This window comes from Pseudoliparis swirei, chromosome 13 (assembly GCF_029220125.1).
Source record: "Pseudoliparis swirei isolate HS2019 ecotype Mariana Trench chromosome 13, NWPU_hadal_v1, whole genome shotgun sequence".
NCBI classification, from domain to species: Eukaryota; Metazoa; Chordata; class Actinopteri; order Perciformes; family Liparidae; genus Pseudoliparis; species Pseudoliparis swirei.
Window position 1 is genome coordinate 11,921,543 of NC_079400.1, and position 21,626 is coordinate 11,943,168.

The window sequence follows — 21,626 nt, forward strand, 5'->3', positions numbered from 1 at the left end:
AACCAGGATGTTTTGTGATTTGTTCTCCGCCCCCTAAACGTCACATAACAGCAACTATATAGCTTCATGAGGGGTCACATGAAATAAACGATATTCCCTCACGGGCTCACACTGACTCCCTTCCAGCAGTTGTGTAGCGCTTTTAATGTTGATTTTATTTACACGCGTAATTCAATTATTCTCCGGTAACTACTGAAACAAACTACAACTCCAACGGTCTAATTCTACGGTGTTTCCTACTCTGTAGTATCGTTTCGCTGCGTCCACCTCGATCTCTCCGACGGTACCTGAAGGCAGCAGCAGGAGCTCATCTGTTGGACACGGGGAAACTAATCAGGAGCCGAAGTAAAGACTTTTCCGTCCTGTTCGCTACGAGGCTGGCGAACCCCATAAAGTCATCCGCCCGAGGAATACACACTTTAATGCTTTTTATGAAGTACGCCGTCTCTTCTGTACAGTTCACACCACTCGAGACCATGTTTTAGGACCGTTGGGGCTGAAAGTAGCGAGGCGGACCGGGGACCGCCAGTTGGCCAGCCAACCGCCAGTTGGGCAGCCGAGGCTCGCGCGCTAGCTCACTGACGTTAGCCTGGGGAGCGGAGCGCGAGCAGCAGCAACAATGGAGCTGGGCGACGCGGTCCTGTACCAGGACGACTGCGGCAGCGCCAGCGTCATGTCCGAGCGGGTCTCCGGGCTGGCCGGCTCCATCTACCGAGAGTTCGAGCGGCTCATCGAGCGCTACGGCGAGGACGTGGTGAAGGCGCTGATGCCGCTGGTGGTCGCCGTGCTGGAGAACCTGGACTCGGTGTTCGCCGTCAACCAGGAGCACGAAGTGGAGCTCGAGCTGCTGCGCGAGGACAACGAGCAGCTCGTGACCCAGTACGCGCGCGAGAAGGCGCTGAGGAAGCACACGGAGGAGGTGGGTTTCCCCAAAAGTCACTCAGAACCCCGGATTACGGTTTACAGTCGTATTAAATTCCTTCTGGAGATTAAATGACGAACCCAGTCTGGCAACTGGTGGTGCTTGTCAACTAATGTCACGTATTATCTCATTAAGCACTAATTAGCGGTGGAATGCTCGAAGACACCCTACAAGTACATTAACAACACACAGTTTATAAAGTGGTTGGCACACTAAGTTATAGCAACTTTTAAACCTTGTTTTTTAAGACACAGCTTGATGGGTCTCGATCAACTGGGGAAAACTCCCCCACAACATATCTTTCGCACGCGCATGCAAAACCAAATCGCAGATTTTGTTTGATTTCTGCCGCCTTCAATTCAAATTAAAAATCCAAACGATGCCCCCCACGCATCGTTTGGATTCCACTCTGAATGACACTCACCTTTTGCAGACGTGACGTCACCACTAACAAGCGTAGTCTGTGTTTTGGACACAAACACACCCACACCACACACACTTACTTGTAGTGGTGGTCACATGTACTTCCCAGGAAAAACCAACTTACAATTGCTATAATGATGTTGCTCTGACCCCTTTTTTTGTTTTGTTACTACATGTTTTGTTGTTGTGTGCTTTTGTTTTAAGGAGTACTCCTCTTACACACACACACTCGGCTCCGAAAAACAATGTGGTTACAGCTGTAGCCGTGGTTACACACACATCTAGACTGTGACTGAGGAAAACAGGCTGTTATGTCACACTAATGCAGTAATGTCCCGAATGTTTTCTTCTTTTCAGCGAAAGAGATCTCAACTGATTGTTTCCAGATAACACAAACTGGCCCTTGAAAACCAACTAGAACTAAACAGAAGGTCAAACCTATAATTTATAATTGCCCTGTTAAATCAGAGCAGATTGCAGATTAGCCTCAAGATATTTGGGTGTGTTTTTGGCACTAATCCTCCATACTGTTAAGCATTTGTGTTTGTATAGCCCTGAACTGCTGCAGGGCTTTACACATATATTCTGCTCAGTTATTTTACAAGCCTCCCGCGCATTTAATCCTAGCAACGACAAAAAAAAGAAAGAGGTGGGCGTCATGATTTAGATTGGAAAGTATGATGGAACTATTACAGTAAATTATTATTGGGAATTAAACCCCAAATGAATTTCTTCCGGAAAAAAAATGTGCCGCTTTTCCGACTTGACATTCGAGTTGACGGTTCAATGTTGACTGACGGGCCCAACGGGTCACAGTGCAGCGTGTGAATAATTCATGTTGTAACACGTCGCTGAGGCTTCGGGACGGACCAGCACACACAGGGTTTCCCATCGCTCCGCTGAGGGGCGACGTTCCACTTGTTCCCCTCTCGCCGCTCGGTGTCAAATACCCAATCCAGAGGAATTAGTTCCTCACTCTGCGGGGAACCTGTCACGTTGGTGTGATCCGTGATCCGCTTGAGCTGGGGCGATGTCCCGGGGCTTGACCTTTTGACCTTTTTGACAGTTTAGGAACTTGAGTGAAAACAGACACAGACAGGAAGTGGCCTTTTGTAGAGGCGGAGGTCACGGCTGTGCCCGGATGATGTTGGTCGTGCCTAGAGGGAAATATCTGATCAACGAATGAATCAAGCTTGAAAATCTAAACCGAGCATTTGACGATAAATGGATGTTTTTTTAAAATTATGTTTCATTCATAGAAAAAAAAGATGTATGGTGAGAAAAAGCTAAACTCAAACATTGTAAATCTTACAGGTGTTACGTATTTTAAACTGCTTGTTTCTGTGGGTACATCGAGCGACGCATGGGCTCTTTGATTTATGATGGAAGTTTGGTGAAAATAACAATTTAACTTGGCAAGATCTGCGTCTTCATTTAACTTGACAAGTCCCACTACGTCTGTTCCTGATTGGCAAACCTCTCCTCCGGTTACTGGCAGCGTGCGGCCTTCCGTAACGTTCCCGGTTCTTCCGGTTCTCTGCAAGAAGTCACTTCAGCCCCGTTCAAAAAACCTGCAGGCGGCAACCTCCGTTTGGGAAAGTGAAGCCAAAGCTGACGTTCCTTGAACTGGAATTATTTCTAATGGCTTTCCTGTGGCGACTCCTCTATTATATTAGAACATGACTTCTTTTTCATTCCCTCAGTAAACATTGTCGTTGAGTTTGTGTCTCAATCTCTAGTTTTAAGTGTTCTTCTATACAACATGATGTTCCTTTCCTAAATGATGGTCCATTTAGAGTCCAGTAGACCATAAAGGAGGATATGCTTTAGGGGCGGGGCTACAAGGTGATTGACAGGTCACTGCCACCGATGTCGGGTCCGGGAGTTTTACGTGTTTTTTCTCTTACGACGAACTCTTTCACATCGTGTTTTCACTTCTATAAAAGATAAATGTGTCCTAACAATGTCTTGTCAGCGACCGGTTGTACTCTGCGCCGCCGCCTCGTGTTGCAAAAAAATTAAACCAACGTCCAACTTCTTGTCACAATTTAGGAAAAGTTGAGCGCATGAGAGGATATTTGTCGGGAATGAATTACCAGATATTTGTATTTTACAGTGTTTGGTGAGTTCTCGAGAGCGGTGCAATTGTATTTGAGAGCGTGGATGATTTCCATTGATGGTGGACTGTAAGTCTTGTGTGCACAGCCTTCCCTCATCTCCCTCAGATCCTAATCTCCCCGCTGTGTTGGTACAGTTGCATTTCACACGGTTAACTTGTCGCACAATCCTCGGCACACTGGGACAGTTTAAATGCAAAGCGTCCCCCGGCAACACGAAGCAGCTGCTGGCTCGGCGGAGGCAGAGACGTGTTTGCTGAGCTCCGCTCTCTTTGGGGGGACAAGTCTCTCTTGAAGCACACAAACGCATTGTGCGAACCAAATGCCTCTTAAGTAGTTTGTCTCGGCAGACGAGAGGAAAAGGCAAGGCAGGAAATTCTTGGGGGGGAAACGGCACTTGCCTCCAGTTCTCTTGCCCTCTCGGGGTCGTCTGCTGACCTGAGATCAGCCACAGCTCATAAGACGCCAGCTGACTGAGCGTCGTGGACCTTTGACGTAACTTCTAGTAGCGTGGTAACACACATGAGTGAGACGCCGTGGCATAGGCCCATGTGACATGAGCAACATTGTGTTGGGGGGGGGGTTGAATGGCCAACATGTGACTGACATCTTAAGTGGCATCGCTCCAATGCTGGCTTTTTGGTCCTCTCCTTAATTAGTTCACAAGTGTGTGTGTGTGTGTGTGTGTGTGTGGGAGTATCATATGCGTCCACCATCTCCTGGATCACTGACTACCTCACAGGCCACAGTTTGTCAGAATGGGGCGTGTGCTGTCTGGAACGGTGGTCAGTGATGTTGGAGCCCCACAGGGAACTGTTCTGTCTCCCTTCCTCTTCACCCTGTACACCAGTGACTTCCAGTACAACACGGAGTCATGCCATCTGCAGAAGTACTCTGATGACTCTGCAGTGGTCGGGTGTATTAGGGATGGACGGGAGGAGGAGTACAGGGCAGTGGTGAGTGACTTTGTAAAGTGGGCCGATGAGAACCACCTGCGGCTGAACGTGGCCAAGAGCAGAGAGATGGTGGTGGACTTCAGGAGGAGCGACAGCTCCTCCCCCTCTGAGTGTCCTGGGAGTGGACGTGGACATGGTGGAGGAGTACAAGTACCTGGGCGTCTCCATCGACAGCCGACTGAACTGGAAGGCCAACATCAACGCTGTGTACAAGAAGGGGATGAGTCGACTTTTTCCTGAGAAAGCTTGATCCTTCAACGTGTGCAGCAAGATGCTGGAGTTATTCTAGCAGTCGGTTGTGGCCAGTGTGCTGCACTTTGCCATTGGGTGCTGGGGGAGCAGCATCGAGCCGGTGACACCAGCCGTCTCAACAAACTGGTTAGGAAGGCTGGCTCCATCATCGGCTGCCAGCTGGAGCACCTGGAACAGGTGGTGGAGAGGAGGACGTTGAAGAAACTGGTGTCCATATTGGACAACCCGGACCACCCTCTCCACCACCTCCTACAGGGACAGAGGAGGACTTTCTCCAGACGTCTCCTCACGCTCCGCTGCCACAAGGACAGATACAGGAGAACATTCCTGCCAGATCATAGTGCAATAACTACAACAATAACTGAATACTTACACTATGTTGATCTGCACTTCACACATCTCATTTGTTTGCACTACACACATACACACACATTTCATTTCATTTGCTCTGCACTCATACACACACTTTGCTTTTTGCACTCTGTCTATATTTAATATTTTTGTATTTGATTTGTCAGTGTTGTGTGTTGTGTATGCATGTGTGTTGTATATTTACATATATATTTTGTTTTGTATTTTACTTTTATTTTACTTGTATACTTGTATATCTTTCATCCCTGTTTCTTATATTTTGTGTTTTGTTTTTATTCTTGTGTGTTGCTGCTACTGTCACGACAAATTTCCCCTTGGGGATTAATAAAGTATATATCTATCTATCTATCTATACATGCAGCTCATTCTCTGGAGCGTTGTCATACACTCGAGCCTCCTTCCCCGGGTCACATGATGAGCAGCAGTGCGAGCGAGGAAGTCGTGAGTTCTCGTGTTGATGCCATCGGCACGCCAACATGTGCGCTCCTCTTCAACCGGATCGACTCGTGTCACATCCTGTTCTGTCTTTCATCAGGGAGTCTGCTTTGTGATGGGGGATTCAGTTTCTCCTGACACACACACACACGCACACACTCACACGCACACAGGCTGTTACCTTTTTTTGGTTTTGGCGATAGGGCTGCCGATGTGCACCTGTTGTGCTTGGAGCTTAAATTACCGTCTCAATGGGCAGATGCTCTATTTTGGGCAGACGTTAGTCCACTGGTATCCCTGTTGATACTGTTTTTTTTTTACATGAACAAGTCTTTATTTCTCTCTCACACACAGAAATGCAGAATTTAATCAAATACGGCACCACTTTATCCCCCAACTCGAAAGAAAAATAAACGTACACATTTATCCCTGTTGCGTTTGACCCATCCTTGGTTATTAAGGAGCAGTGGGCTGCAGTGAAGCATCAGTGCCTTGCTCAAGGACACTTTGACATTCAACTATGGGGAGAGCGGGGATCGAACCGGCTACCTTGCGGTTCAGACCGCTCTCCCCATGAGCCGCAGCCGACCGCAGAAGAAAGGGGCTCGGTGCCGTCGGTGCTGGTGACTGGCTCCTCAGAGCGTGAAGCAGGTGTCAGACGAAGAGGGACTGACCCGTCTCACATCTGGCCCTCATCCCGGGGGTTTCACACGTTTCACGGCGCCGGCGCGAATTCCAGAGGTTCGATTTTTACAAAGCTTCCCCCTCTGTTTCCCCGTCTCCATCCGCAGACGTACATCGCCTTGGAGGACGCCCAGGACGGCGAGAAGAAGGATCTCCAGTGTCGACTGACGGTGCTGGAGTCGCACACGCGTCAGCTGGAGCTGAAGACGAAGAACTATGCGTATCAGAGTGAGTCCACCGCCACTGGTTTTAGACTTAACCACCGATATACTTCAAAGTCTCAGGCATTCACACACACACACACACACACACACACACACAGACCTTGTGACCGTATGTTTGCCTCCTAATGACATAACATACGATGAGTGTTTGCTCGCCATGTCTGTAAGAGAAGAGAAGAGACATTCAGTGTGAAGTCCAAGACAAGTTTAGGGAGCTACGGCTCTGACGACCCTGTAATGTTCATCTTTCTTTATACATCTAAAAAGTGTCTTTTCCTGAGCTAGGAACGACTTGTAATGGTTCAGGACTTTAATCTGAAGGCAGTGTGGTAGTTTTACAGCCATCCAAAACAAAAGAACTCATGATTTGTGCGTGACTTGTGGACGGTGTGTGACGGCTTGTTCGTTTCACAAGCCTCATTCATGCTTCATGCTTCATGCTCAGTGGAAACTCAGAGCCTGTCTTATTTATGTATTTAGATTTGACATCCCGTCTGTAATGATGCTTGTGGCAGCAGCGTGAGTTAGTTCATGTATCATACGAGTGGAACACACACACACACACACACATACACTTACACACATCTTCATTTTCTTATTTCACTACGGTGTTTACTATTATTTTTTTTCACTTTCCTGACATGTTACAGACCGTACGATTAATTAATAAGTCGAGAAAATAAGATCAAAGCTAGGTTTGGTAATACTCTTCAAAAACATCTATTTTTGTCATATTTTTGAATTCCTCATTGCACCCCGACAGGAACGAGTACGTGAGATAAAACACGTCTGGTATCAACGGCTGTCACCATGAAGCCGGTCCAGTCATTTAATCCGGCCTGATCGTCGTGTTCGTTGTTTATGTTCACTTCGGTGTTTTGGGGGAGGGGCTTCAGGGAGAGGCCCGACGGGACGAGCTGTTGGTGTGGCTGACTTGACTCAAGTTCACAACCCTGTCTGCTGTCTTTAATCAATATTGAAAACAATCATTAGTTGCGACTCGACACCACAGCTGTGTGCTTTGTGCTTTGTGCAAGTCTTTGTCCAGGAGACAGGTCAGTGGAGTTCAGTGAAGCTAAAAGTGTTCGCAACACTTTTGGTGTGAACGCAGCTTAATTATTTGTGACATCCATCCAATAATTCCAAAACCAACCCTGACGGACGTAAATATTCCCCATAAAATGATATGTTGTGACCACAAATGATTCAACGCTAAACGTGTCTCCATCAGCAGGCGTTCCCCTCTGAAACATGGATGTGTTTCTTGTTGAACACTCGAGAGAAGAGGGAGAAAAATAAAAAGCTTATTTTTGACATTAAAAAAACTGAGTTTTAAAGTATGAAAAGCCCAGAAAACAATTCGTCACTCTCACTTTTACGTTGTTTTAAGTGCTGCTGTCTGTCTACAGAACATTTTTATTTTGGCTGCAGTCTGAAGACAGAGACTGAGTCTGTTGTTTAGGCTACACACTGATGTCAGCAGACATCCACAAACAACGTCACCTGAGACCGACGGTTGCGCGTAGAGACGGGGGGGATTCTTTCTTTCTTTTCCTTCTGAGGAGATGGTAACTCTACATCAATTTACATTCTTCACTCATAAGTCGCTTTTATCAGTACAAAGCACACATTCAAATTACACTTTTTTGTTGATTTGTTTTTCATGACTTTTAATTCCTCAGCTGATTCCTCTTGAGGCTCTGTGCTCCGCGTGTCTTTGGAGGGCTCTGCTGATGCACGGTGGCCCTCTTGTGGCGGTGACGTGGTACTGCAGCCAGCACCGAATGAAACGATACAAAATCAACAGTTTGAATAGTTTTGAGGCATTTTCTGAATTCATATCGGTGAATTCCTGTGGAACAACTGCAGTTTTGTGACGCCTGTCATTAAATCTTGTTCTCGATCCTTTCGCTTGTTTTATTGCATTCACTTTAAAATAATTGTCTCTCTTTCTTTTTTTCCTCCGTCCAGTTGGCAGATTGGACGAGAGGGAGGCGGAGCTCAAGAAGGAGTATCACGGCCTCCACCAGAGGCACACTGAGGTATGCCCATCATGTTTCACAACACAATAACCAATTATGTCTATGTTCATGTGTTGGATTCTATTCTGAAATAAAAATATTCAATAATAGTGGAACATATTAGACGCCACTCAACATAAATGATCTGCAGAAATATGAGAATGGGCTGATAGAACGAACATTTAAATCACACAGAGAGAGAGAGAGACTAGTTAAATGATTAAAACATTAATTATGTTTCTGCTCATCGGTCCGTCTCAGGTCTGAGCAGCCGAGTAATGTGTTAAAGACGCCGTCACCTCCACACGGCAACGTTTTTTATTGAGTCTAACTGTGACCAGCTACGTCACTGTTCAATGGCAGCAGTTACAGTCACACATACCGTAGTTTGGTAGCAACATATTATTATTTTTTTCTAAATCTCTTTAGAAGCACAGGCTTTTTGGAGATTCAATTAATGTTGTCAATAATTCCCCCGACTCTTCCCGTGTGCTCCACGCCTTCCAGATGATCCACAGCTACATGGAGCACCTGGAGCGGACCAAGCACCAACACGCCGCCACCGCAGCAGAGAACCCGGAGGCCGGGGTGCCGGTCAGAACGCGGTGAGACGCCGTGTGTGCGTGTGTGTTAGTTATATGAGTGAGTCTCAGCTCCACACCCACGGGCACATATCTTGCCTCCAGGCAAAGACGCAGAAATGTGTCGCAATGTGTTTCGGGAGCAAAACAAGTGAAGAATAAAAAAAAATGTAAAAGCTGAATTTGGAAGCGACCGCAGAAACGGTGCAGGGTGACTATATATAATATTGTATTTATATCGAGCGTTTGCATTTAAAGATTGATTTCGTGAGAGGATTCTGACATGACATGGTAATGAGAAGCAAAAGTGTGGGAAGGGAGAACTTCATTGCAAAGAGGAATGGAATTCAGTGGGACGCCGCGTCTCTCTCTCTCATCTCCCTCCCTCTCTCTCATCTCCCTCTCTCTCTCTCATCTCCCTCCCTCTCTCTCTCTCATCTCCCTCCCTCTCTCTCTCTCATCTCCCTCTCTCTCTCTCTCATCTCCCTCTCTCTCTCATATATATATATATATCTCTCTCTCTCATCTCCTTCCCTCTCTCTCTCTCTCATATATATATATATATATATATATATATATATCTCTCTCATATATATATATATATCTCTCTCTCATCTCCCTCCCTCTCTCTCTCTCATCTCCCTCCCTCTCTCTCATCTCCCACTCTCTCTCATATATATATATATATATCTCTCTCTCATATATATATATATATATATCTCTCTCTCCCTCCCTCTCTCTCTCATCTCCCTCTCTCTCATCTCCCTCTCTCTCTCATATATATATCTCCCTCTCTCTCTCATATATATATCTCTCTCTCTCTCATCTCACTCCCTCTCTCTCCCTCTCTCTCTCATATATATATATATATATATATATATCTCTCTCATATATATATATATATCTCTCTCTCATCTCCCTCCCTCTCTCTCATCTCCCTCTCTCTCATATATATATCTCTCTCTCATCTCCCTCTCTCTCTCATATATATATCTCTCTCTCTCTCATCTCCCTCCCTCTCTCTCTCATATATATATATATCTCTCTCTCATATATATATATATATATCTCTCTCTCTCTCTCTCATCTCCCTCCCTCTCTCTCCCTCTCATATATATATATATATCTCTCTCGCTCTCTCATCTCCCTCTCTCTCTCATATATATATATCTCTCTCTCTCTCATCTCCCTCCCTCTCCCTCTCTCTCTCTCTCTCTCTCTCATCTCCCTCCCTCTCTCCCTCTCTCTCATATACAGGACTGTCTCAGAAAATTAGAATATTGTGATGAAGTTCTTTATTTTCTGTAATGCAATTAAAAGAACAAAAATGTCATGCATTCTGGATTCATTACAAATCAACTGAAATATTGCAAGCCTTTTATTCTGATTTATTGCTGATTATGGCTTACAGCTTAAGAAAACTCAAATATCCTATCTCTAAATATTAGAATATCATGAAAAAGTATACTAGTAGGGTATTAAACAAATCACTTGAATTGTCTAATTAACTCGAAACACCTGCAAGGGTTTCCTGAGCCTTGACAAACACTCAGCTGTTATAAATCTTTTTTTTACTTGGTCTGAGGAAATATTAAAATTTTATGAGATAGGATTTTAGAGTTTTCTTAAGCTGTAAGCCATAATCAGCAATATTAAAAGAATAAAAGGCTTGCAATATTTCAGTTGATTTGTAATGAATCCAGAATGCATGACATTTTTGTTTTTTTAATTGCATTACAGAAAATAAAGAACTTTATCACAATATTCTAATTTTCTGAGACAGTCCTGTATATATCTCTCTCATATCTCTCTCTCTTTCTCTCTCTCATATATATCTCTCTCTCATATCTCTCTCTCTCTCTCATATATATATATATATATATATATCTCCCTCCACGGCACGATGAGCTCACTTTGCAGATTATTTCCGCCGTGGGAGGGCAGACGTTTCCTCACACGGTCGTATTGTAGACCGATGGATGAATGAAATGCTGCTAACACTCTTTGCCCTCTCACACTTTGGGTTTTTAAACATCTGTTAATTTAAAGATATTTTCCCATCACCCTCCGCTGTTTAGTGCTAAATTATGTATTATACTAAATTCAAAAAGTCCTAGCATGCTAAACGGCTGCCTAAAGGCATCGGGCGTTAGCATTCAGCTCGAGCACAGCCTCACAGAGCCGCGATTTAACACATAAATAAGTGACCATCCATCAGCTGTTATTATGCAACCAACTGCACCAGTTGGCTGCACCTTCTGCTGACCAGGTGAATGCCCTCAATCTGTAGGGGTGTTTTGGAACGTTGATACCACCAAAGCTTTTTAAGCGGAGGGGGATTTAATTCAACTTGAATTTTGACTAACGGCATTCAGAGTCTACATTTCCATCAATTGATTTTTAAAGCGTTCAGAAAATGAAAAGGAGACCAGACAAAGTAACTCAAAGTTGCTTATTTGAACTTTCTGAATAATGGCAACTTAAAAACAATTACATTTCACTGTGTGACAATTATATCAGAGCTCCTCCCCCCCTCTGTGTGTTTCCCAGCCCTTCACTGTTGATGCAGACGACACTGCCAACCTCCCTCCCCTTTATACACACACACACACACACACACTTTTTGACCAGCACCCCTGTTTCACAGCCAATCAGCTGCGAGCAAGAGAAGAGGCACACGAAACAAGCTGCCTCAGCACCCAAAAGAGAGAGAGATGGAGAGTGAGAGGGAGGGTTGCCATCGGGAGTTTTCTAGACTGACCGGCAGCATCTCGGCAGAGGAAAGGAAGCGTGAAGGAGGAAGGGAAGAGTTGAAGGAGTAAGGGAAGCTGGAGGGAGAGGAGCTGCAGCCCCCCCCCCCCTTCTCTCTGTGTGCTGCCACTCTGTTTTCCATCAGTCTGTGGGCTGCGGAAAGCCACCGGGATTACCACCGTTGTTCTGACCCGCTCCCTCCCTCCGGCTGCCTCTCGGTTGAGCCGCAGAACTCAGAACTCGGTGCCTGCTCGACCGGATCGTTGACCCCCGCTGCAGATGAACTTTACGAGTGGTTATTTCTGTCCGATCGGAGGTCTGCCGAGCTGAACGTGGTGCTTCACGACTCCCCCCTAGCCCCCTCCAACCCCACCGGTCCCGCATTGAAGGCACTGGGCCATGATCCGGGGGGGCCATGAGCCCCGGGTGCATGCTGCTGTTTGTTTTCGGCTTCGTCGGGGGAGCGGTGGTCGTCAACTCCGCCGTGCTGGTGTCTCTGTCGGTGCTGCTGCTGGTTCACTACTCTGTCGCCAGCGGCGGCTTACCCGCCCTGCCCGCCTTGCCCTGCCTAGCCAGAGCCAGCAGGTACAACTTGTATGTGTGGATGTTTCTCTTTCATGTGTGACGAATCGATCCCAATCCCCCCCTGGTAGCTGGTAGCCATGTGGTTGCTGCGTTGCGGCCATGTGGGTGTGATGTAGTATGAGACTGCACTCTAAAGTAGGTCAAGAGACAGAGATGGAGGGGGGGGGGGGATGGCAGAGTCATATCTGGAAGACTACCGCCTTTCAGATGTGTCTTCACAGTGTATAGTGGTTTATGATTATTCTTATTTAATTATGCTTTCCAAGAGTAAATTGGTAGCATGCGTCGTTTTTTATTTCTATTTGTTGTCCCTTTCCTCGCCCCCTCAGTTGAAAGAGTGAAAGGCAGCGTTGGCGACCCTCCGTGGCCTGCATGTGACCCGTTCCTCTCCGCATGGTGTCCATTGTTTCTGGGCTGCTGCCTGTTCGTCGCTACACGCCTGCTGCTGCTGCTCTTTTCAGTGGCAGCCATTGTTCTGCTGGACTGTCCAGGGTTTTAGTCGTTTTTCACCATCCCTCGCCACCATAGTGAGCGTGACTAGTCGTGTACCCAGTCTGGAGGGTGATGGGTATCATTAGACGTTCGGTGCTTTGGAGTCGTTGTGAAATGGGAGAATAATCCACACCTCCCATGCCAGAGTGAGCTGCTGTTATTTATGAGAGCCGGAGATGGTGACAGATATTTGTTCAAAGTCAGGTTTTGGCTGACCTCCTGATGACCTCCACGCGGTGGGATACGTCTCATCTGCCTCGGAGTGTGAGGGGATGTGTAATAAGTGGGAGGGGATGGAGTTCACAAGCCAGCTTTATTCCTCGTCCCATCACTTCAGGGTCGCGCTGTCCCGTAACGTCCCAACTCCAACCCGTCATGCAATGCGTTGTATGTTTCACATCCGATTAGATTGTTCTGCTCATCTCTTTCCACCTGAAGGCCTAAAAGGTTGAACTACCTGTCCATTTATTTTACTGCAGGCAAATTGTCTGTAATTATCCGTCTGACTTCAGGATTTTGTAGAGTACAGCAGCTGTTGCACCAAACTTTATTCATCCCTTAACACTCCAGCCACCTAGTGCCTCTGTCTCCATAGGAACCTCCTCAAAACATGGAATGGTATAAATCACATGTTCTTGCAGAACGCTCTCCTTGCTTAAAGTCTCTTTTACTCCCAGATTATCGGTTTATGTTTACAGGCCCACCTGTCGGCCGTAGCTCAACATTTGGTTCCCAGACGATGAATCTCACCGACCGTGTTTTCCTACTTTTTTTTCACCTTTTTTGAATCATCCCTCCTTTTTGTCTCCGCCTCCAGAAAGGAGCGTCCCATCTCCATGGGCGTCTTCCAGCTTCCCGGGACTGATGGCGTGACCTCTGATCTCCTGAAGGAACCTGTGGACGCCTCTTCTGAGCCGTGGCGATTCAACAACGTCGGCCACCCGCGGTCCAACGCCAGCCTCAAGGTGCGAGGCGCAGCTTTTCTTTTCTCTGGCTATAAAGGGTCTGAAGTTTGGCTTGTTGTGCTTCCCACGGATCTGGACCGGTGACATCATCCCCGGTTCACTCTAAAAAAAAAGAGATTGTGGAAAAAACCAAATGCAAACACTCGGTGCCAGGAAAACGCCAAAGGAAACGGTGCATTTGTTTTCAGAGAGAAGGACTTGTTCAGCGTGCTCAGCATCTTGAGCAGCTTGTGTGTGTGGCGGGTGGCACGGAGCCCAGCGAGCGGTGGGAGTGGTGCCATCCGGGGGCCGCCTTGAACCTCCCGGGAGGGTGGGAAGGACAGAGCGTCTTCACATTGTTGCGGTTGGAAACCAAACTGCAAGCGAGGCTCCGGTGTGAATATTAATGGCCGCCGAATAAGTAATTATTTTGCCGTTGTTACACTTTTAGAGGGTCGGATGGACACTTGAGGGGTTCAGGGTCATGGAAAACCTGGAAAAGTCATGGAATTTTAAAATAGTTTTTTTTTTTTAAGTCCTTGAAAAGTAAATCCCAAAAGTTTTGGAAGAGTCATGGACATTTGTTATATTCACATGTTCATTAACGCTGAGTTTGAAATAATGAATATGTTTTTAAAAGAAAGACGCTCAAGTATAAGCAGGCATATGCTCGCATACTCACGGGGTAATTCTTTTTTCTGAGGTGTTCGGTAGCTCAGGGATAATCCACTGTCATGTACACACTAAGATTTCACAAAATGTTTGCTCATGGAAGTTTGTTTTGAAGTCCTGAAGATCCACTGGTCCACATGTGTCTGAACCCTGGGGGTTTGAGTTTTGATAACTTCGACTGACGTCGTCAGGACCCGTGTTGAATTTGCTTCTCAGCTGGCAGCCGATGCTTCTCCCCCAGAGTCCCGGAGCACAATATATCCGTGTTGCAGTATCTCTTCCCTTGCTCTTGTTCTCTGGGCCCCTCGCTGCAGATCTACAGCGCCACCTTTTGTGTTTAGGTCCTCTCAACTTGACATTTTCCAAAGAGCTACAGTTAACGATCCCTCTCTCTCTCTCACCATGTGAGGTGGCATGTGTGTGTGAGTGAGAATGTTTTCGGGAAGTTTGGGAGAGAGCCAGCCGTCATCGGCAGAGAAGCAGTGGAGGGAGGCGTCCTATTGGCTGCTCGGTGCTACTGTAGCAACGGCCCTCAGACACCAGGTCGCCTTTCCATGATCGCTTCCATTTCACGGCCTTTCGAAGCCCATAGATGTTTTTAAAAACTGTTTTTTGGTGAGATGTCAGGCTACAGAATTCAGATTTCAGAATTCAGGCTTTAGAATTAAGGCTTCAGAATTCAGAATCCAGGCTTCAGAATCCAGTAAGTGGTGTTAATTTGAGAAGGTTATTATAGAGAGCTTATTTTATACAATGATTCCAAAGCCATCGGATGAGAAAAGGGAATATAATGTAAATTTAAGGAAAAAAAACAGTCGAAAGTTTGACCCTGGATGTTATCCGGCTCAATGTCTGACGGTCTGTTTTCAAGGTGACCGACGGATCCTTCCGGGCCGATGCTTTGTTGATGTTCCGATTGATCCCTTTCCCCCAGGCCCCTGCTATTTATAGGACTGAATCCACCGGCATTAACGGATCAGAACTCTACAGGATTAGACCGTTCTACTTGGAACTAATGAAACCTGGGGAGTGTTTGATTAATTCTGGATAGCCTGTTAATTTTCATTCTCACATTCTCACAGTCTTCCAGCCGGCCACCTTTGTGTGGTGGAAGAAGCCGGGAGTGATCTGTGTTGTAGATCACTCCCTTTGTCTCATGCTCTTGAACACGTTCAAGTAACTAAAGCAAAGTAGTTTTTCCCTGTTCTTGTGAGGGCGTAGATTCATTTTTGTCTGTATATTACTGCACATCAGCTTGTTTTGTTGTTGCTTGAAATATTTAATGATGGAGGTCTTTATTATGCACCCTCAGTTTGAGGAACACTCCTCCCCAGTCAGGGTGGAAGGTTCGGATCGAGAGGCTGATGGGGACCAGGTAGACACGCCTGTCTCTCACAGAGAAGCTCTAACCGAACTTGTCTAGTTTAGCAGACGTTTCTGTGATGCTAACATAATGGCTAAACCTGAAAGCTAATAGAAACGTGCATGAGCCGTCCTCGAAATGTGTGTTGTTGTTTTTGGTGCGTCTGCATGAAAATGCTTGTGTGTAATCAATAGTATTAATAAGGATGCCTGCCATCTCGAGCTCGTGGCTTTACAAACCAAACCAGAGATGAAGTCCTGCTCTCCCTGCAACGGTTATTTGGGACGGACCCGTGGCGTCTTACACTGTCAGGATTTGCATATCTTTTGAAGAGAAAGTGTGTAGGATTTAGGGGGAAATGCAATATAATATATTCATGACCTGTTTCGTCTTCATCTAATCAACTGAAACTCAGAATTTTTTAGAATGTCTTAGAATGAGCCACAGGGAGCGGGGCTCTTCACAGAGAGCGCCGTGTTTCTACGGAAGCCCACAACGGACAAATCAAAGCGGCTCAACCGAGAGCCTCTGACCGAGTCCTGCGACGCGCGAATGAAACTGATGACGTGAGCCGCAGAAGTGCCTCAGCCTCCGTTATTGCAGTCTTTAAAAGGAAGGAGTTGGCTGAGGGTGATTCAGTCGGCTGCCACCTGCCACCTCACCACTAGATGCCACTAAATCCCACACTGGCCCTTCTTTTAAGGCCGTTAACTTAATCTCAGGTTTTGATTGTGATTGTGCAATCGGCAGAATAGATCTGACCTGTGGTCCGGCTGCATGGAGTGGTTTGTGTTTGTTAGTGTGAGCTGCACACTGTTTGACACAGTTGGTCTTTAAACATGTTTTTGACTTGATATTTAAAGAGAAAGGATTTGTGTGTTGCTTTGTTTCCTGAAAGATTCCTTAATGTTTGAAGTCTATTTCCACTTTCCACAAGCTTATTTTACATCTTTAAAATCTGCCCGGTTAATAAGCGTGTGTATTGTTGACCTGTTGAAGATCATAATTGTATCTTTTGTTTTTACCCTGGCTCTCTTCTTCTCCTTTTTTTTTAGGATGAAATGTCCAGTTTCAGCCGCGCAGGCTCCAAGTCCAGGACTCCAACCAAACAGGGAAACGTCTCCAAAGCGGGTACCCCTCAGGGTGGATGGTCCAGATCCAACAGGGCCACGCCCTCCCAGGGGGCCACCTCGCAATCCAACACCCAACCTTCTGCACACGGCGCGAACTCTCAGGCCACCGAGCCGCTATCGCCCTGTGGTGGAGCGTCCGCGGGAATGAGTCCGCCGTCCGTCCTGGGCGGAGGAGGGCCTGCCTCCGTCACCGCCTCTGTGACCGCCCCGTCCACCGCGGCCGGCGACGTTGCCGCAGGGTCTACGGAACAGGAAGTTTCCGGGCTCAACAGGAAGCTGGACCAGAGCGGAGGGAAGCAGGAGAGAAGTCAAAACATAGCGGCGGCGCAGGAGGGACAGCAGAGTCAGCTCGGACCCGACGGTCAGGACCTTCACCACAGATGTCTGTCATGTTCACACATCTTAACACCATCAACTTGCTCATTCTTTTCTTTAAAACAAATCTCTGCTGGTTGTATTAGATGAAGCGGAGAACCGGGAGAAGTCTGAGGTGCAGGCCATCATCGAGTCCACCCCTGAGCTGGATATGGACCTCGATGGTTTCAGAGGAGCAAGGTACACGACTCGTGATCATCAGGAATCTTTTCCTGTGTCCTCGCATGTCTTAAAGGATAAGGAAGTTATAGCTCAGGATTCATACGGTCATGGAAAACCTGGAGAAGTCATGGAATTTTAAAATGGATATTTCCAGGCCTGGAAAAGTCCTTGGAAAAAATGAAATCCCTAAAGTTTTGGAAAAGTCCTGGAATGTGTTATATGCATATTTTCATTTATGCAGTTTGATTAAAAGAATAAACATTTATATACATTATTTTTTTAAATCAAACTATTGTCTCTCATTTAAGACCGAGATTTCACAAAATGTTTGGTCATGGAAATTTGGTTTGAAGTCATGGAAAGGTCCTGGAGCTCCATTGGTCAACATGTGTATGAACCCTGTAGCTCTATATGTTTCTGTGTCCTCCTCATATGTAAACAACATGCCTCTCTGGCTCATTGTTGTGCTAGAAGAGGGAGGACCTGTCTGGAGAATCGATTCGTTCTTGTTTTTGGTCTTTTCATGAAAAACACATTCACAACGACAGCCCAGACAAATGTCACACATACCAAGAGTGTTAAACTGTTTTAAAAGTGGTTCTCACAATTATTAAAAAGGCATTATTTTGGGCTAATCAGGAATATCTCTTCATCCTGACGATCCTCCTTTTCCCCTCCTCTTCTTCCTCACATCTCCTCCCCCTGACCTCCTCTCTCCTCACTCAGCACGCCAACAAAAGGCGGCATAGAGAACCTCGCGTTCGACCGCAACACCGACTCTCTGTTCGCCGAGCTGTCCTCCGCGGGCGACGACCTGATCGGAGACGTGGACGACGGAGCCGACATGCTGGGTAAGCAGGAGCCTCCTCGACTCCTCCCACGTCTCCACTGTTGTGCAAAACCACTTAAAATCACTGAATTGTCTTTTTTCCTTCTGGCTGTCGCGGCTTTATCTTCATATTCCAGAGGAGTTTTCTGGTGTGTATCAATAGATGTATTATTCTGTGTCCTTGATGCCGTGTCCTGTTTCAGTTCCCTCTGACTCCCTGATGTGCAGAATAGTGCAGAGCGCTTCTGTGTTGTGAAGGGCAGTTGTGCCATAGAATAGACATTCAGTTCAGAGGAGACTATTTAACTCTTACACCTCTTCCTCATTTGTTGCATGACCCTCAGACTACAGCTTTCTAGGTAAGCCGTGAGAACAACACGTCATAGAGTAGGATAGACGTAAGAAACACGTCTTTATTCATGTGACTTTTCAATAATGTGCTTTATTTTTCCCTTTTTTACGCACATGCGAGATAAAAAAGTCTGTATTCACATACATGGTCATCATTTTCAGGTATGGGTCGGGAGGTGGAACACCTCATCCATGAGAACGCCCAGCTGCTGGAGACCAAGTGAGTGCTCAGTGTCACTTGTTTCTTGTTCTTTTAAAGCCATCTGTGTCCCTTTATAAAAAGAAAAGACAAATGCTTCACGAAAAAGGACTTTCAACACTGAAGCAACTGCCTTACCTTTGCAGACATTGCTGCATCAGTGGGTCATGTTCCCCTCCCAGTTTATTCTGTATGCTTGTTGTCATCGTTTATTTTCTGGCGTAAGCGTTCACCGGACATTTTTATTTAGCCTTTATTCAACCAGGCTAGTCCTCTTTTTACATGGGAGACCTGGTCCAGAATAACAGCAGCACAGGCAAACGCATACATTATAATAAAATAATACATTTGCATACACTTAAGTCTAATATCTAATACGCCAATTGGGCTTCAGCAACTTGAAGCAGTTATCTGCTAAAGTGTAAACCAACTATCAGGTTGAGGAAGACCTGGATAACTTTGAAAGTAGCATGGCTGTTGGTCCCGGACCAGAAGCCGCTGATCGTCTGGGATTTGAATGCACAACTCTCGGGTTCATGGATGATGGACCCAAAAAGAGAAAAATCCCCGGCGAGCAGCAGTCCTGCAGAGAAGGGCCTGAGTAATCTGAGCTGATAGAAAAGGCAACAGACTAAGTTTTCAGTGCTTTTCCTTTTCAATTCATGCGCTGACACATTTGCCATGCGCAGTGAGTAAGTAAAGTTCATTTATATCAGTGTCACAAAGTGCAGTACAGAAGTCGATTAAAACTTGTTGGCAATAACAGGGGCCAAAACATTTAACAGTTAAAAGAGCAAAGTACAATACACAGTAAGAGATGGTGCAATAAAATAACTAAACATAAGATATAGTGCTGACCCGGGAGCAGCTCGGGTCAGTGTGGCTCCCCAAGAACACTGGGGGAGGAGCTGGAGGTCAAACTGGGAGTCTTCTGGTCACGAGATGAGCGCTCTACCTCCTGACACTTGTGATTGGAAGTCGATGCGCCATCAAACCGCCGATTGAATGTTTAACGGTAACACGTGCTGCCCGCTTGCCTCCACACTAACGTGGCCCCCCCCCCTGTCGCAGTGTTTGACTGGGATTCACTTTCTGCATGTGAGATTCCTTTACAAGGAAGCACCGTCTTGCTACGCTTAAGATTGATGTTTTGCATCACGTTCATAAATGTGGTGATGCTGCCACCCTGTGGTCAATGATGGCGTTGCGTCTCGACGCGTTGAGGATGCGTGTGCCCTCCGTTTGCAGAAATGCTCTGAACGTGGTGAAAAACGACCTGATCGCCCAGATGGACGAGCTGGCGTGTGAGCAGGAGGTGCTGCGCAGCGAGCTGGAGGCCGTCACGCTGGCCAAGTCCAGACTGGAGGACAAGAACAGAGAACTGGAGGACGACCTCAAGAAGTGAGTTTGGTTTAGCCTCAAACGCATCTGGACGCGTGTCGTGTTCAAGCGCGGTTCCATAAAGAGCGTGTGCTCGCTTGCAGGATGCGAGCGGAGTTGGAGGACGCCACACACAAGGTCAAGAACGACAATGAGGACGACGTGAGTCCTTTTGCTTTTCATCCCAGAGTGATGCACCTGTAGGGATGCTTTTAAGAATCGGAACCTTTTATTGACATTTTATGTTTTCACATGCAAGGAATGTGTCATGGCGGGGGGTGAGACAATAGACGATAACATTAACAACAATCAACCACAATCAACACAGTGCGAGAATTAAGAATATAAATATATAAGATAAAGTGCGCAGGCAGGTTTTTGATCTGTATCCAGTGTCAGTCAGTTTAAAGTGACAAGTGTATTTAAAGTGAAGAGGTACGTGTATGTAAGGATCTCTAAATATGAATATTTCAGTGCCAATGAAGTTGTTAGTGGTCCCTTATTATTACTTTCACTTTTAACAATTTATTTGTGTCTTTTCACCACAGATAGAAGACATATATACAGAAATGAGAAACAAATAATAACAGCACGAGAAATAAAAAGTAAACAAATAAAAAGGGGTCTGGTTTGCTCTGTCCTCTCAAAAGTTAAATATAAAGATAAATCCTGAGAAACAATCGCGTGTTCTTATCTTGTTATCTTGTTTACGTGTAAACATCGTCCATCTCTCCCACTTCTCACGACATTGCTCCTCCTGAGCTCTTATTCTGTGAGTTAACACTTTCATATCGTATAAATCAATCACGATGTTCAACCATCCATCTCGTGATGGCGGTTCCATCGTGTCTCTTCGCAAAAGCCTTTTTACAAGCTGCTAGCATAATTCTCAGCAGATACCCGTCCTCCCCTAACACCGTATCTGTTGTCATATTACCAAAGTAGAGACACATGCTTTCTGTTTTAATAGCTACTTAGCCATCACATTGATCATTGACGTGTCGTATGCACTGCACACAGTGGTTGTTGTGTTCTCACGCCGGTGTTGTGCCTGCAGAGCGACGTGCCGACGGCCCAGAGGAAGCGCTTCACCAGGGTGGAGATGGCCAGGGTCCTGATGGAGAGGAACCAGTACAAGGAGAGGCTGATGGAGCTGCAGGAGGCCGTCAGGTGGACGGAGATGATCCGGTAAGACGAGTGGTGTTCCGTATGAAATGAAGTACTGGAGGGTTTGTTTTCTTCAAATTTGTGGCATTAAAGAAGATTTGATTTCATAATATCTCTGAATTTACCTGGTGATGTAGAAACGACAGAGAAAAGTAAATGTAAGAAGTTCTCCAAAGAAATAATTATGAATTTAGCTCATTTATTAAAATGAGTGGGATGCTGGACATTCATCAATT

General features: G+C 46.1%; 1 protein-coding gene across 8 annotated transcripts in view; it reads left to right on the top strand.

Moving 5' to 3' along the window:
* Positions 1–94: 94 nt before the first annotated feature.
* spag9b (sperm associated antigen 9b) overlaps positions 95–21,626 on the top strand; it is a 31,306-nt gene continuing 9,774 nt past the window's right edge. For 2 of the 8 annotated variants that reach the window (XM_056429332.1, XM_056429335.1), the window contains exons 1-14: positions 95–919; positions 6,269–6,389; positions 8,357–8,427; positions 8,914–9,011; positions 13,633–13,780; positions 15,744–15,806; positions 16,850–17,288; positions 17,389–17,482; positions 18,191–18,315; positions 18,431–18,442; positions 18,807–18,864; positions 20,092–20,244; positions 20,328–20,385; positions 21,281–21,411. In XM_056429332.1, coding sequence (XP_056285307.1) covers positions 620–919; positions 6,269–6,389; positions 8,357–8,427; positions 8,914–9,011; positions 13,633–13,780; positions 15,744–15,806; positions 16,850–17,288; positions 17,389–17,482; positions 18,191–18,315; positions 18,431–18,442; positions 18,807–18,864; positions 20,092–20,244; positions 20,328–20,385; positions 21,281–21,411 — 1,871 coding nt within the window. In that variant the 5' untranslated portion in view covers positions 95–619. Of the gene's footprint in view, positions 920–6,268; positions 6,390–8,356; positions 8,428–8,913; positions 9,012–11,712; positions 12,324–13,632; positions 13,781–15,743; positions 15,807–16,849; positions 17,289–17,388; positions 17,483–18,190; positions 18,316–18,430; positions 18,443–18,806; positions 18,865–20,091; positions 20,245–20,327; positions 20,386–21,280; positions 21,412–21,626 lie in introns of those variants that run through there. The other 6 variants (XM_056429330.1, XM_056429329.1, XM_056429331.1 and 3 more) reach the window with 5 other exon arrangements.